We start from the raw sequence: 14,272 nt of genomic DNA on the forward strand, positions 1-14,272 counted from the left end.
GGAGGAGAAAGCTGGGTGGTGTTCCATTCTTCACACAGACAGCTAAATAGCAGAGCAAATGTTTGTTTAGGTTGTAGCATATTAAATGTTCATTCAGAAAGTGGTGATTAATAGGTTAAAAAGAACAGCTTGAAATATTTACAATGTAAAGATTTTACCCTCCACACATAATCTTCAAAGCAAAGCTAAAATTTACTGTAGATTAGCTGTGCATGTTGTTATGAAAACTGCACCATCTAGGAAAACACATCTGAATTTTCGGTTCATAACTAACGAAATTGAAATGTTTGGTGCATATTGACTCTGAATGTAAAATGACAAGACCATATCAGCATACTTATCTTTCTTTTCCTTTTAAAGTGTCTAACGTTTATAACAACTTCTTGAAGAGATAAACATTCGCTCTGCTTTGCCTTAGCAGGACGTGAGCAACATTGTCTTATGGGCAGTACAAAAAGGAAAATGTCTCTTTTTTGTTTATATTGCACGTTTAGATTTTATCCCTTCAGATAAAACAGAAGAGAAATGAGCCAGATCAAACACACCACGCTGTAAGTGTACGATGGGATTGGAATTACAACAGGTCCCTTGGCCAGCGAAAAGCCCTAAAGCGGGGAAACCTAGAACCCCTACATTTTCCCCCTGGGGAAAGGACTGCAGAGGTAGTAGAAACACAGCAGGTCCTTTTTATCTCCGGGAAAATATAAACTTTTTTAAAGCCGTTGATTGAGTTTGATCACCAGGTGGGGAGGACGCCTGTGAAAAGAGGTTAGGGGAAAGAAGTGCTGAGTGAGCGGGAGGCTTCTCTAGGTGGATAATCTGCAAGTGGACTTCACTGATCCGCTGGAGGGAAGTCTCCAACTCTCGCTGCTTTAAGGGGAAATTAGTCCTGCGCGCAGGAGGGGGAAGGAATGAGTGGTGTATCAAGAGGGCTCAGGAAATCAAAGAAACTTCCTGCTGTCTGATCCACGCAACATGCGTTGAACTTGGACCTGCGTGGATGCGCTGATGACTAAGTAAAGCCGTGATTAGTCCCCTCGCCTTCCAGCGGGAGCGGTACCTCTTTACCTCTCCTCGGCAGCCACGTCGCTGGTTCCAGAGTCTGGGGATGTTAGGGGGTGGGCGGCAGGGCGAGGCCCGGGGGATCTAAGGCCGCACCAACGCACTGCATTCCCGACTCCGCACCGACACCCCCCGGAAGACCCCCAGGAACCTGGGGGCCTCCGGGGAGCCCGGTGGACCGCCGCGGGGAGCCGTCCCGGGAGGCGCGTGGGCTCCGCTCCTCCGGCGCGGCTAGCCGCGCTCGGGGCGCACCCGGGCGCCCGCTGCCGCCCGGGGCTGTGCGGCTGCAGGTGCCCGGCGGGCGGGTTCCCGGAATCGGGGCGGGCGTGGGGGTAGGGGTCCCTGCGTTTCGGGGAACCTCGTTAGCCCTCCTCCCGGGCCTGGCTCCTCCTCCTCCAGGCGTAGGGCTCGTGCCCGCCACAGCCTGCGCGCACCGCGCCTCCGCTCGCGTACCCCCTCCCCGCCTGCTCGTCCAACGTTTCTCCCTCCTTCTCTGCCTCCTCCTCCGCCCATCACTGCCACTACGGACGCCTTCGCCTCCTTCTACTCCTCGCGCCGCCGCCGCCGCCGCTCCTCGCGCTTCTCTCCGGCTTCCAGCAGCCCTTCGCTCGCCGCTCGCGCGGCTGCTGCAGTCTCTCTCTTTCTCTCCATTTCTCTCTCTCTCTCTCTCTCTCTCTCTCTCTCTCTTTCTCTCTCTCTCTTTCTCTCTCTCAAGTTTCCCATCTCCTCAAGATCAGGGCAAAGGAGGAAAACACCTAATTCTGCTTGCTGTTTCAGGTAAGGTCGCACACGTTGGTCCCAACAGGCACCCTTTCCCATTTGCCTCTGCCTCGCGTGCATGCCTCCTCTCCCCCCACCCCACTCTCCGATGCTCCCTGGAAACCGACGAGGTTCAGGTCGCCCCCTCCTCCCCAGTACATTTAAAAAATAATTTCGATACTCTTCGCCAGAAGCGTATTTACAACTACACCGAGATCCGAGACGGCCGCCCGGCAGCCCGTTCGCCTGGCTCTTTTATAGTCTTCAACTTTGCACGCCGCGCTGCCCTGCCTGCCGGGCTGGATCCGGCAGCCTCACGCTCCGGCTCGGCTTGTGGTGGTCGGCTCCGGAACAGCTGTCAAACGCGTCGTTTACGCAGCAGTTGATCCGAGCCCGGCTGCCTCCAAGATGTGGTCTTGGGCAACTGTGGATAGACAGGGAGGGAGATTATTTTATTTCATTTTATTTCAGAGAGAGTGAAGAAGTGAAGATGTGAGGACTGCAGTTCACTGTAGTGAAAAGAATAATCATCGAAAAAGTGGGCTGGCTGCCCCTTGCTTTTCCCGCTGTGGTTGCGGAGGTGGTCTTGGTTGAGGGGATTGTGGCATGATGTCTCCATCTCTCCTCCCCTTTTTTACTCTCCCCTCCAACCCATTCTCTTCAGCTCATATGTCAGTTCAGAGTCCCGTGTGTTATTATTACGTGTGTGTGAGCACAAAACAGTGTTTGCTGACGACGGGGCTAGGGGAAGTTCCTGGCAGAGCAAAGTCTGATTACTTGCTCATCTTGATGTGGAAGAGAAAAAAAGGAAAGGAAAGAAAGGAAAAGGAAAATAATCTCCCCCAATCATCATGCTCTACCCTCACTCCACTGGAATAATCTCCGTAGCTTGAACTCCAATTCCCAACTGAAATGACATTTTTGGGTTATTTGGGTGGTGAGACTGAACGGAATTTTAAGTGTATTTTGTTTTTCTTCCCATGGCTTTACAAAGAGCGGCTATGAGCATGAAATTGAACACCTACAACATGCAGTTGCTCCTTCTTGTTTTCTTGATGTGGGACCCAGCCAGGTGAGACATTTATTGTATTTGACTTTTAAAATTCAGGATAAGGTGTGTTACTTGAATGCCATCAGTGCAGGGGTGGCTTTTGAGAAGCTGGAGTATTTTGAAGAATTATTTCTAATGAAAAAAGGCTGTGCTAGGAAACTGAACTGTGAAGTGACAGAGACTATAAAAAGTTGACTGCTTCTTGTATTTGCCCATAAAATGCCAAAGTGGACAGAAGCATTTTCTAAAAACAAAAAGCAGTGAAGAAAAGAATAGCTTTTGAATGGCATATTCTAGCAAGAAATTGAAATGGTTAAGTTATATGCACTTATAATGAACCCAAAATTCAGTAAAGAAAACAACAGTTTTCCTTTAAGCCAAACAGAAAAGCACACGCTAAAATAGTTTGAGTGTTAACTTGATTTTTTGTTTTCTTTTAATGGTATTGGCTCTTTTAATCAACATAGAAAACCCAAGTGATGTGTAAGTTTTAAACCTCTAGGTGGAGATAGTATACAACTTCACAATCACAAACAATAAAACAAAAGCTTGATTTATTAGTCAACTTTACATATTATTGATTTAGAGATCTTTTATTCTTAAAATGGTTACTGTCACAAAGACTACTTATTTTAAACAGGTAATTCATTTTGTTTTGCCTATGTTCTACAAACATGAAATTAATTTTTGTTGCTTTCGATAACTTCATCTTAGTTGTAGGGTTTTTTTTTTTCTGATTTTTATCGTTAATGCACATCTCCTATTTATTGCCTTTAAGATAGGGTTTTCTAAACACCAGAGGACTTAAATTACAAGATTCATAAGAATGCTAATGTAATCATTTCTTTTTGAAAAACAATGTCTTTATTATACCTTTATTTCCCTTTTCATTTTGTTGTCCAAGTATTTGTCAACGTATGAAATTATTTTCTAGAATTGAGAAGAAATCTCTTTATGAAGCCTTGTTTTTAATTGGAAAATATCTCCTCATTTAACATCTTAATATTGAATTTAGAAAGAAAATGTGACGTGATTAAAAAACACTTTTCAGTGAGAATCTCTGTGTGGAACTTTATGACTATGTTAGTGATTGGTTTTAAAATTAGCTTAAGACAGTATAGAAACTTTTGAGGCTCAAAGGTATGAACTAATTTGCTGGCGTAATTTTTAAATGTTTATCTTCATATCAGTGTTTTAATACTTTGCTCTCAAGAAAATATTTGTTTAAAGTTGGTTACCAATTTTTTGATGTATTATGACTAATTTTAGCTACTAGCTGTGTAATCATCTAAATGCAAATGGGCTCTGTCAAGGATATTTTACACGCTACACCTTGATCAGAATGCAATTACATATAATCTTTGATTTTAAAGGAGTGAACAAATTATAAATTATAAATTATAGTCAATTAATCATTGAAAACCCTCAGTACTTAACCACTTAGTACTTTCCTCTACTAGTTTTCTGTTCTATATTTGACCAGGCGTGCTCATGCCAGTATTTTATTCTATTATATAAATGATTCTTTTTTTGGGCCAGTAATTTAAATCTCTGAATCATTCTGGGGAGAAAAAATGGCAATGAAGAGGGACATTCTGTTTTATACATCCAGTTGCTTCTGCACCAAATTGCTGGATGTCACAAAATCAGGTCTCTGGCTTTCTGATGGAGAAATAATGGAGAGAATCACTGTTCCTAACCCTCTTCTGGTGATATTTTAAGAGCATTTGTTCTTTCGGAAAATTTGTCACACACACGAAAGTAGCTGAGCATGTTACTCTTTAGGTGACCCCTATCGTCCCCCTCTGAGATCCATCAGGAGGGTCCTCCTCCGAGGCTCTCTGTGGCTGTGTGTGCTGCTGATCCTTTCAGAGCCCCCCCTCCACCTCCTGGCTACATGGAGCCTGGAACACAGCCAGCGGAGATTCCCTGATGTCTATATTGCACTTGGCCATTGGGTGGAGGTATACCCAAAGTAAGGAAATAATCTTGGTTTAAAAGAGAAAAAGACATAAAGAGAAAAAGAAAGACATTTATGAGGAAGATAGAGAAATTTTGTGCCTCCCAGGAGGCAATTTATTTTCCAATTAATATTCAAATCACTGAAGAATTTTTTCAGGAGCCCCTTTGGTTATTGTACCTTTTTAAATGCAGAATAACATTACTAATGGTGTCTGCATGTGATAAGCTGCAATCATAATATATTCTAGGGAATGGATTTTAGAAAAAAATGAATAGTTTGTACACAATACTAAGTGGTAGAAATCTGAAATAATTTGACACAAAACTTTCTAATAATCTAGTATTTAGTATCTATTTTCAACAGCATGTTTATCTTCTGCATAGACATACTGGTATTTATAGAAGTGAAAAAAAGAGGAAAATGGGTGGCACTGATAGCTTAGGGAGTCTTAAAATTCAAATCAAGGCAGAAGAGCATGTTGGCACTTGGAAAACACACTTATGTATATATATCAGCTTGTAAAATTATCTGTTTAGGTTGGTGCTGGCTAACATCCAAGAAGATGAGGCTAAAAATAACATTACCATCTTTACAAGAATTCTAGACAGACTTCTGGATGGTTACGATAATCGACTTAGACCAGGACTGGGAGGTAAAAATAGTTATATTTTTTTAAACTCTCACAAAATAATGCCCTTAAAAGTTAAGGTTAATATTCATATTTTAATACATTTTATTTGTGAATGCATTGCCATGTTTTAAAAAACCCTACATAATAGAAAGTAAGGTATATGAAATAAACATTATCTGTGATTCCTTTTCTACATGCATAATGTATTTAACATATCTTTTATAGAATGCCTAATGTCATATAAGAGCCAGACGTTCTGCATGAATAGTTTTTAAATTATTTATAATGGCTAAGTTTTTCAAATTTAGAGTATGTTAAAACAGAACATCGGGAAGATATGCTTGTGTAGTATTGTGGTTCCCTTCATCATATTTTGCAGAAGTCTCTTTTCACATCTGTAGAGATATGCAGAAATGAAGAACATAAAGAAATAAAAGAATATCTAGATTGTATTTTAACAAATACACTTTTTAGGATTGTGTGATGATATTTCTTTGCACGTGTGTGTGACATTTCTAAAATACAGCTCAGGTTTGGCATTCTTGAAACTTTCAAAGACATTTTAGATGTGTGTTAGCTGTAGGCCTACATTTATTGGGCCGTGGCACAGTTTGGTTTCAAATTTAAACATTCATTTTCAACTCAGAAAAATAAGTCTTTTTTTATCCATAAAGGTAAAGGAAATTAGGCTTGGCTAATATGTTACATTTTAATTATCCTTCAGTGTAGCTGGATGATACTAAGGAGATTAGGTGAAAGTCGGGTAGGTGTGTAATTCCTCAAAGAGTGCTGGGTCAAAATATTGTTACTCATCAAATCTGACGTGAGATATATATGCACACATGCACACATTTATCACATGTCCGTTATACTTGTAGGATGTTCAATTTAACAGTTAATTCAAAATTAAGACAAATTAGTTGAACACTTGATACTAATCAAAGGTTTATATAGTTAGCCTGGTTATAACCAGGTTGGCAGCTTTGAAATATTAATTTGCTTGAAAAGATGTGTATTGACTAAAATCCCTGGGTGTTTATGTAAATACTTTCCTTGAAAAATATAGGTGGTTGTTAATTCTATGTATATTTAACAGTTGTATGGTTTGCATTGTCCAGGGGTCAGAAAATGTGAGAAAAGACCCACCTTGTTTTTAAATAATATGCCTCAACTAATTGCTATTAGTTTTTGACTTGAATCCTGAGTGGTACCTCCCATTTTAAGAGAGAAGTGCTGGGGAGGAATAATGTTCAGAAATATGACACGTTATATCTCTCAGAAAGAATTCAGTGGTTTCATATGCACATAGTTTTCTAAAAGGAAAAACTAAAAGTAAAAGAATATTTCCAAAGTGATTAATATGTCTAATGAGCATGAATATAAGGAATTACTGTCCATGTTAGAGTGTATGGCAATGAGCTATCGCCAAACTCCTGTAGTAGAAGTATGCCTCGCATAAGGCTGTCACACTTCATGATGGTGGTCTGAGAGGCAGATTGCACTAAGGCAGATATTCTTCCTAAGCCATTGATTTTATTATTTTTAAGTAAATCGTGTGCTGTCAAAAAACTTGAAATATTCAAGCTAGATTTTGAGTTTTGTCTCTGATGTTTTAGGAGAAATATTTACGTGGTGGGTGTATGGTTGGGGAGTAGAAACTACCTATTGCAGGATGTGGGTATGACCATTTATGTCTTTTATTTCTTTTCTAATATCTCTTACATTCTTTTTTATTTCCATGATCAGACCTCAAATATACATCCTCGTCACCATATTATTTGGGTTAATGCAATAGACTAGATGGCTGTTTCCTAGTCCGTCTCTGCTATTGGACATATGCTGATATCTCACAGTCAGACTAGTCTTCTTTTATTCTTACACTGCTTTTCATAGGTCACTCTCTTCTCTTGACTGGATACCTTCGGTGACTCCCCATTGCCTTCGGTAAATGGGGTGGGGAGGGGTAGTGGAAGGAATATAGGCCTTAGACTCAGATAGATCTAGATTGGAATTTCTGCTCCATCCACACACAAAGCTATGCCTTGGCCAGATAATCTCTGTTTCCTTTCATTTAAAATGACCGTGATGGGGCTGGCCCTGTGGCTTAGTGGGTAAGTCTGGCACGCTCTGCTTTGGTGGCCTGGGTTTGCAGGTTTGGATCCTGGGTGCAGACCTACACCACTTATCAGCTATGCTGTGGCAGTGACCCACATATAAAGTGGAGGAAGGTTGGCACAAATGTTAGCTCAGGGCTAATCTTCTTCAAGCAAAAAAAAAAGGAGGAAGGTTGGCAACAGATGTTAGCTCAGGGCTAATCTTCCTCAGCAAAAATAATAACAATAATAATAATAAAATGGCCATGATATATCTACCTTTTTACCTTAAAGGGTTGTTGAGAGGATTACATAAACAAAAAGTGCACACAAAGCAGGTGCTGCCTACTAGCAATTCAACAAAGATCTGTTCCTTCCCTTCTCCCCTAGATTCCTAATTTGCCAATCAAGGTTTTCTGTAATCTACTTCTCTGACTTTGTTTTAACTTTACCTCCCATCTGTCCTGCACTTCAAATGCTTCTATTCATTTTTTCTTGATAATCCATTCACAATCTCTCCCTTGGCCTTTGGTCATATTATCTCCTTTCACTGGAATTGCTTTTCCTCATCCTCTCTGCTGATCTAAACCCCACCTTTCCTGTAAAGACCACCTCAACACTGGTCCTCTCTAGTCGTGATCTTTCTTAACTGAATTGAAGCACCCAGATTCAATTTTCTCTCTGTTGTATTTCTTACGTGGTTGTTGGCTCTATATTTCAATAGGTACTTATTATGTGCTATCTTGGATTATTTATTACCTTTTTATGTGTCTCTTGTTGCCTTAACAAGATTGTGAGCTCATTGAGGCAAGATACTGTATCATAAATCCTCTGTGCTCTCAGCAACTAAATATTGATTTGCATATTGTGGCCATAAAATAAATGTTGATTGCTTGATTAACTTTTCTATGACTAGTTAATCATCTGTAAAAGGGGACTACTCATGTCTGGCTGACCTTTTAGTTAGGAATCTTGGGGTGATATGTTGAGCATCACCTTCAGGAAGGTAGTGTTGCTTACTAAAGAGAACCTAACTTTAGACTGCGGACATTTTGGTAAAATCTTGGCTCTGGTCCTGATTAGACCTGTGACCTTTCAATACTTAGCCTCTCGGGGTCCACATTTGTCATGTATAAAATGAGATTGCTAATACTCTTCTTAGAGTTTTTGGTGAATATTAAATATAACAACATATGTTAAGACTTTAGCACAGTGGCTGGCATACACTAGAGAGTTAATAAATAACCATAACTAAAAGACTTTGAAAAACTTTCTAAATGTCCTGTCGTGAATTTACATTGTGATTGCTTCTGCATCCAAAATTCTTAGCCTGAATGTTCATATGTCATTTCGAATAGAAAGTTCAGGGAAATTACTTGTATCATTATGTCCCAGAAATTAACAATAAGGGAAAAATGGGTTTGATTCAATTTTAATATATCATACTGAACATCTCTATTGATGAATAATCTGGATAATTAATCTCAATTATTATTTTCTTTCCTTTACGACTTTAATATAAATGAGTACATAAGAAAGAACAATCAGTTTTGGACGGTGAGTTAGAAAACTTGCTCGTTTCACCTGGCTCTACCACTTACTAGATCTTACCCTAGGTAAGCTACTTAGACATTCTGGGCTTTGGTATTTTTTTTGGGAAGATGGAAATAATATTTTATTCTGAGAAGGAGGAGGGTAAATTAGGATTCATATATATGACAAAGGTTATGCAATATATTGAATGATAAAATTTTAAGGTGTTTAACGATTAATAATGGATCCTCTTTAAAATTTAAGTCAGATCGTGCCACTCAATAGCTCAAAACCCTGCAGTGTTTTCTACTTCATTCAGAATAAGAACCAGATTTCCTGTGGTGGCCTCCGGGGCCCTGCATGAGCTGTCTCCCAGTTCTTTCTTTGACTTCACCTCACACAACTCTTCTTCTTGCTAACCCTGCTAGAGACACGTTGGCTTCCTTTCTGTTCTTTGAACACACCAGGATACTCCTTGGAGCTTTCTCCCTGGCTCTTTCTCTTTGCTACATATCCATTGATCTCACCTTCTCAATGAGGCCTACACTGACCAACCAGATAAATACTACAACCTGTCCACCCTTTAGCAATTCTGATCCCCCTTATCCTGCTTCATCTTTTTCTTTTTTTCCTTACCACTTATTATCTTTTAATATACAAGATTATTTATTTATTTATTACCATTATGTCAATTGTTTATTTTTGTCTCTTTTGCTAGAATGTAGGCTCATTGAGATCAGGAAATTTTGCCTGCCTTGTTATTTGATTCCCAAGCATCTAGAACAGTGCCTGGCACATAGTAAGCACTCAAAGGAAGATTTCTGGAATGAATTTTAATTTAATTTATTTGTTTTAGTACGCTACCAGGAAAAGAATCAACTCTAGAACTTACCTTATCCTTAAAATCGATGGAACAGTTATTAAATTACCACACTAGACTTTCACTATTAACATCAGCATATTTTAGACTGAGTTCTTGGTGAATTGAAACAATTGTTTCACCAATTACTCAAACTCTTGACTTAAATGTTAGTTGTGATTTTGTCGTGAACTTATTCTGTGGTTGTGGGTGATTTATTTATTCCATCTGTGACTTAATGTACTCATTTGTGAGATGGGAGAAGTTCTACTTATTCTGTTTGTATCTCACAAGGATATGGCATGGCTCAAGTAAATTAAAGTTCTTAAGAAATCATAATGTGACATACAGTTGATAAGCATTAGTATTGTTAGGAATGGCAGAGGAGACTTCTTCAAGGAGAACATCCTCTTAGGAGGTAGCATGCTTTGAAAACATACCAAGAAAATACTGGTAGATCTTGTGTATTTGGTAGACTTACTTCCTTGTGACCTGGAAACCTGAGATGGAGTTTGTCTGGATAGCTTTATCTACCAAGACCATACATTCAGATTAGCTAGAACTAATAACTGAATCAATTTTTTCCTTTTGTCTTCATTGTAGTCATCAGAGCTAACAATTTGGGGTACGACACATGGATTTTTACATTCCATAAGAGGTTTTCAAATTGTTAATGAATAAAAGGAACAACATTTGTTTTTTGGGCCAGTTTTACGGGGTCATTGGAAAAATGAACGTGTAGACAGGCCTCATATATTTATGACAGCTAACGTCCACAATGCTCAACAGTGACAACTATTAGAAATGACAAGCCTTGGTATCTAAATTATGGATTCATTCTGGAAAATCTAGATGGAGTACCATGCTTAACTGCATTTTGAAAAGCTGTTTCGAGGAGGGTGTCTAGATAGAATTTTTTTCCCCCAGTGCCCTTGTTTTATACTCTGAAAACTTGAAGAAGCTTTATGCTTAAAATCATGAGAAACATGATGTCAGATCATAGACTTAGGGTCTGAAGGTTGGTTTCCAACTTCACTCTTGGATATTCATCCTCAGGCTGTGGAGAGATGTATGGTAACATGTTTCTATGAATTTTACTACTCTCACATTTATAAAAACAAAATATAGGCTATTCAGTGGGCAAAAATTAATAGAGAAAAATCTGATCTCTCCCAGAACTTAAGAGGGAATCTGACCTCAAAAATAGCATCATATGACTTTATAAAGTAATGGTTAAGATCAGTGCCTCAGGGTAATGACACCTTTGGATTTGAATTCTGTTGCCACCATATTAACTACAAAAGTTTTAGTGTGTTTCTCAACCTCTCCTTGCTTTGGTTTCTTTATTTGTAAAATGGGAGTAAAATTATGTGACTCATGGGTTCTCTGGGGATTTAAATTTTCTTTTTGCGTATAAATCCTTTGGACAGAGTCTGACATGCAGAGTAGGAACTCAATACATATTGATATTATTGCTGTTATTGCTGGTCCCACTACGCCCCTTCTACTATGAATGCAATAGAAGACATGTTTCACTTAATTTATAAAAACTATGACTTCCAAAAAATGATAAATTTGTAGCACTTATAATCCAGTTTTAAAGAAATGAGATGTTTTTTGTGTTTCTTATGCAATTAGTTTCATTTTGTAGACATACCTTTGTATAGATATAGAATCTCAGAAAGGAAAACCAATCACAAAATAAATGACATATTTATTGCTCTTTATAATTATTATCATGACATATAACAACTTGGCATCATCAATTCGTGATAATGAGTTTGCCTGTAGAAGTGAAGTTTATATTTATAGAATAAAAACCTCACTATATGACATTGATGATGATTTTAAGGACGTAAAACTACAAGCATGTCCACCGACCTATCCTGGGATGTGCCAGGTACTTGAATGGCAAAAACTCTGGGTCTTGGAGCTGTAGAGTGCCTGACTGACGCTTGACAGCATCATAGGATGTGAGGGGTGGTGGAGGCATCAGAAGGAAGAGAATACACTGAGAATGGTCTGAAATCTTTATATAGAATTGGAAGAGGGGGGATGGGGAAAAGTGGGTTGCAAGGTGAACAGAAAGGAAGAGATTAAGCTGTTAAATTCTAGTCTCAGCTGGAGGGAGGGTAAAGTCCTGTGTTGGGACCTCGCTTCTTTGGAAAGCTGTGATATTTGTTGTTCTCCTCCTGATTCAGCAGCTGTGGTTGGGGCTGATGCTCGCAAAGAGGCAGGAGGCAGCTGAGAATCTAAGGGAAAGTTGTCCCTTAGACTCAGCTTTCTGGGGTCCCCTAAAGTGTCCAAAGTAGGACAACCTTCAGAATAAGCCTTAGGCATAAGAAGATTTTGGAGACTGTATCACTCTCTGCCACCAGATCTTCCCCACCTACTTGAGTTTCCTAAAGCTCATGGAGAACACTACATTTGATTATTTCATGAGTGACAACATGGAAATAGGTTGGGACGATTTCACACAAGGGTGTAAATAGCTTTCAGTAAATGTGTAAATGACTGATATCAAGTCATTTGTCACTTCCCATTTATTTAAAATTATTTTCTGGGAGGCATGAAACATAGAAAGCGGAAAGGTACTGGCTGCCTGAAGTGGGGTGCTACTGGGGAGGCTGGAAACTCTGGACATGACTTTCAAAATCTGTTGGTTCAATTTTGTCTGGGGCCTGTCCTACGACTCTCCTTCTTGAGTGGAAATAGTATGGGCTTCCTCACAGTGCATGCTAGGTTAAAGAAACATGGTGATATTATGTATAGAGTTTTGGATTCTTTTTACTATTTCAAAGCAAGAGTAAGGAATGCCTTAGCGTTTCTGCACACACTCACTAACACTGTGTTGCTTGTCCACTCCCTGTCAGGCTTCTTCAGAAATGGTTAGAGCGAGGGAGTTTTGCAAAACTTTTTCTCACTTTGGTTGTTTGAACTAGATATATAGCTGTGATTATTTTATAGGAAAGGTAGACTGAGTGCCTGGCAGCAGTGGTATGCCTTAGATTGGATGGCAGCACTTTCTTCCCAAACGGCATCTCTCCAACAAAACTTAAGGTGACATTATTGGAGTGCATGACCCAAAGAATACTACCCGTATTTTAATGAACTAATGCTAAAGCTTTGTTTTCACCTTAAAACATTTTTGGTTAATAGAAGTTTGTTCTTTCAGCCATTGCTGCTAGAGAGGCATTGCCCTCAGTCATAATTTTGAGGGATTGTTATTTTTGCTCCTTTAGGCATGTGCATGCCTCACTCCCTGTGTTGTTTTTCCCTCTAGCATTTAAGCTCAGGTGCAATCAGATTTTTTCTTTTTTTTCCCCCTTTAATTCACAGTGGATAAATTGGACCATAGGCATGACCAATCCATTTCTTTTAGTGTTATTTTTTTATTGCTGCAGCTCAGTCACATTGTAGAAATCTATATTGGTAGTGGAGAAGGCCAAGTGAACAGCTTGGCCAGTCAGCAATTCATTACTTTTCAATGTGTTAACATGGAAAGACTCAAATGAAATTATTGTAGTATTCTGTTCCTTAGCACATGTGTATTGAAGGCTTATGATGTGCCAGACTTTCAGCAGGATATAAAGATGTGCATGGTCTCCAGGGGATGAAGTCCCTGGGAGGGCAGATAAGGTGGGTACGCTATGGTTCTCAGAATAACTTGAAAGAGCACAAACACATGTTCCATTATAAGAACACCCTATTGAAGTTTAGAGAAGAAATCACTTTTCCTTATTCCATATACCTAGACTTAGCCAAATTCTGTCACTATAAGCGTAGTTCATTTATTCAATGGTTTCTTACTAAGGGCCAAGGATTTGCTAGGTCCTCTTGTAAATGCTGGAAATCTTATGATGAACAGACTCGGTCTTTGCAGAAATTCATATCACATCATATTTTGGCTCTTTCTGCCTTTCGAGTGTCCTAGACATTGGTTAATTCTTTCCCTCCTTAGTGAAGAATACTGTATAGTTACCCTATTTTTGTTTGTTTGTTTGTTTGTTTTGAACTGTAAGTCTTTTCCCATAAAGGGCAGAGTGATTTCTGGTATATTTACTGTCAGGCTGAGAATTATGATATCTACGGAAGAGTATAGCATGCAGAGAGCATGTCTTTTTGTGTCTGTAGCAGGGGTGTTGAGAGTGTCTTAAGAGTGGCATTCCCAGAGGTAGTGAGGTAATTGTTAAGTCTGGTTGAAACTTCTGGATACTCCTCAGCTGTCTTTTTAAGGAAAACTCATTTTCTGCTTTATCTTGTTTTGAGCTACAGATGAGTTAAATACTAACTAGTCATGCCCTGTGAAATGAAAAAAATA

The 14,272-nt window shown here is 39.3% G+C and overlaps 1 protein-coding gene across 4 annotated transcripts in view; it reads left to right on the forward strand.

Moving 5' to 3' along the window:
* The first annotated feature begins 1,300 nt into the window (after nt 1-1,300).
* GABRA2 (gamma-aminobutyric acid type A receptor subunit alpha2) overlaps nt 1,301-14,272 on the forward strand; it is a 129,563-nt gene continuing 116,591 nt past the window's right edge. Inside the window, exons 1-4 of one of the 4 annotated variants that reach the window (XM_070612916.1) lie at nt 1,433-1,720; nt 1,751-1,839; nt 2,816-2,893; nt 5,372-5,487. In XM_070612916.1, coding sequence (XP_070469017.1) covers nt 2,823-2,893; nt 5,372-5,487 — 187 coding nt within the window. In that variant the 5' untranslated portion in view covers nt 1,433-1,720; nt 1,751-1,839; nt 2,816-2,822. Of the gene's footprint in view, nt 1,840-2,016; nt 2,894-5,371; nt 5,488-14,272 lie in introns of those variants that run through there. The other 3 variants (XM_008530918.2, XM_070612917.1, XM_070612915.1) reach the window with 3 other exon arrangements.

This window comes from Equus przewalskii, chromosome 3, assembly GCF_037783145.1.
Source record: "Equus przewalskii isolate Varuska chromosome 3, EquPr2, whole genome shotgun sequence".
NCBI classification, from domain to species: domain Eukaryota; kingdom Metazoa; phylum Chordata; class Mammalia; order Perissodactyla; family Equidae; genus Equus; species Equus przewalskii.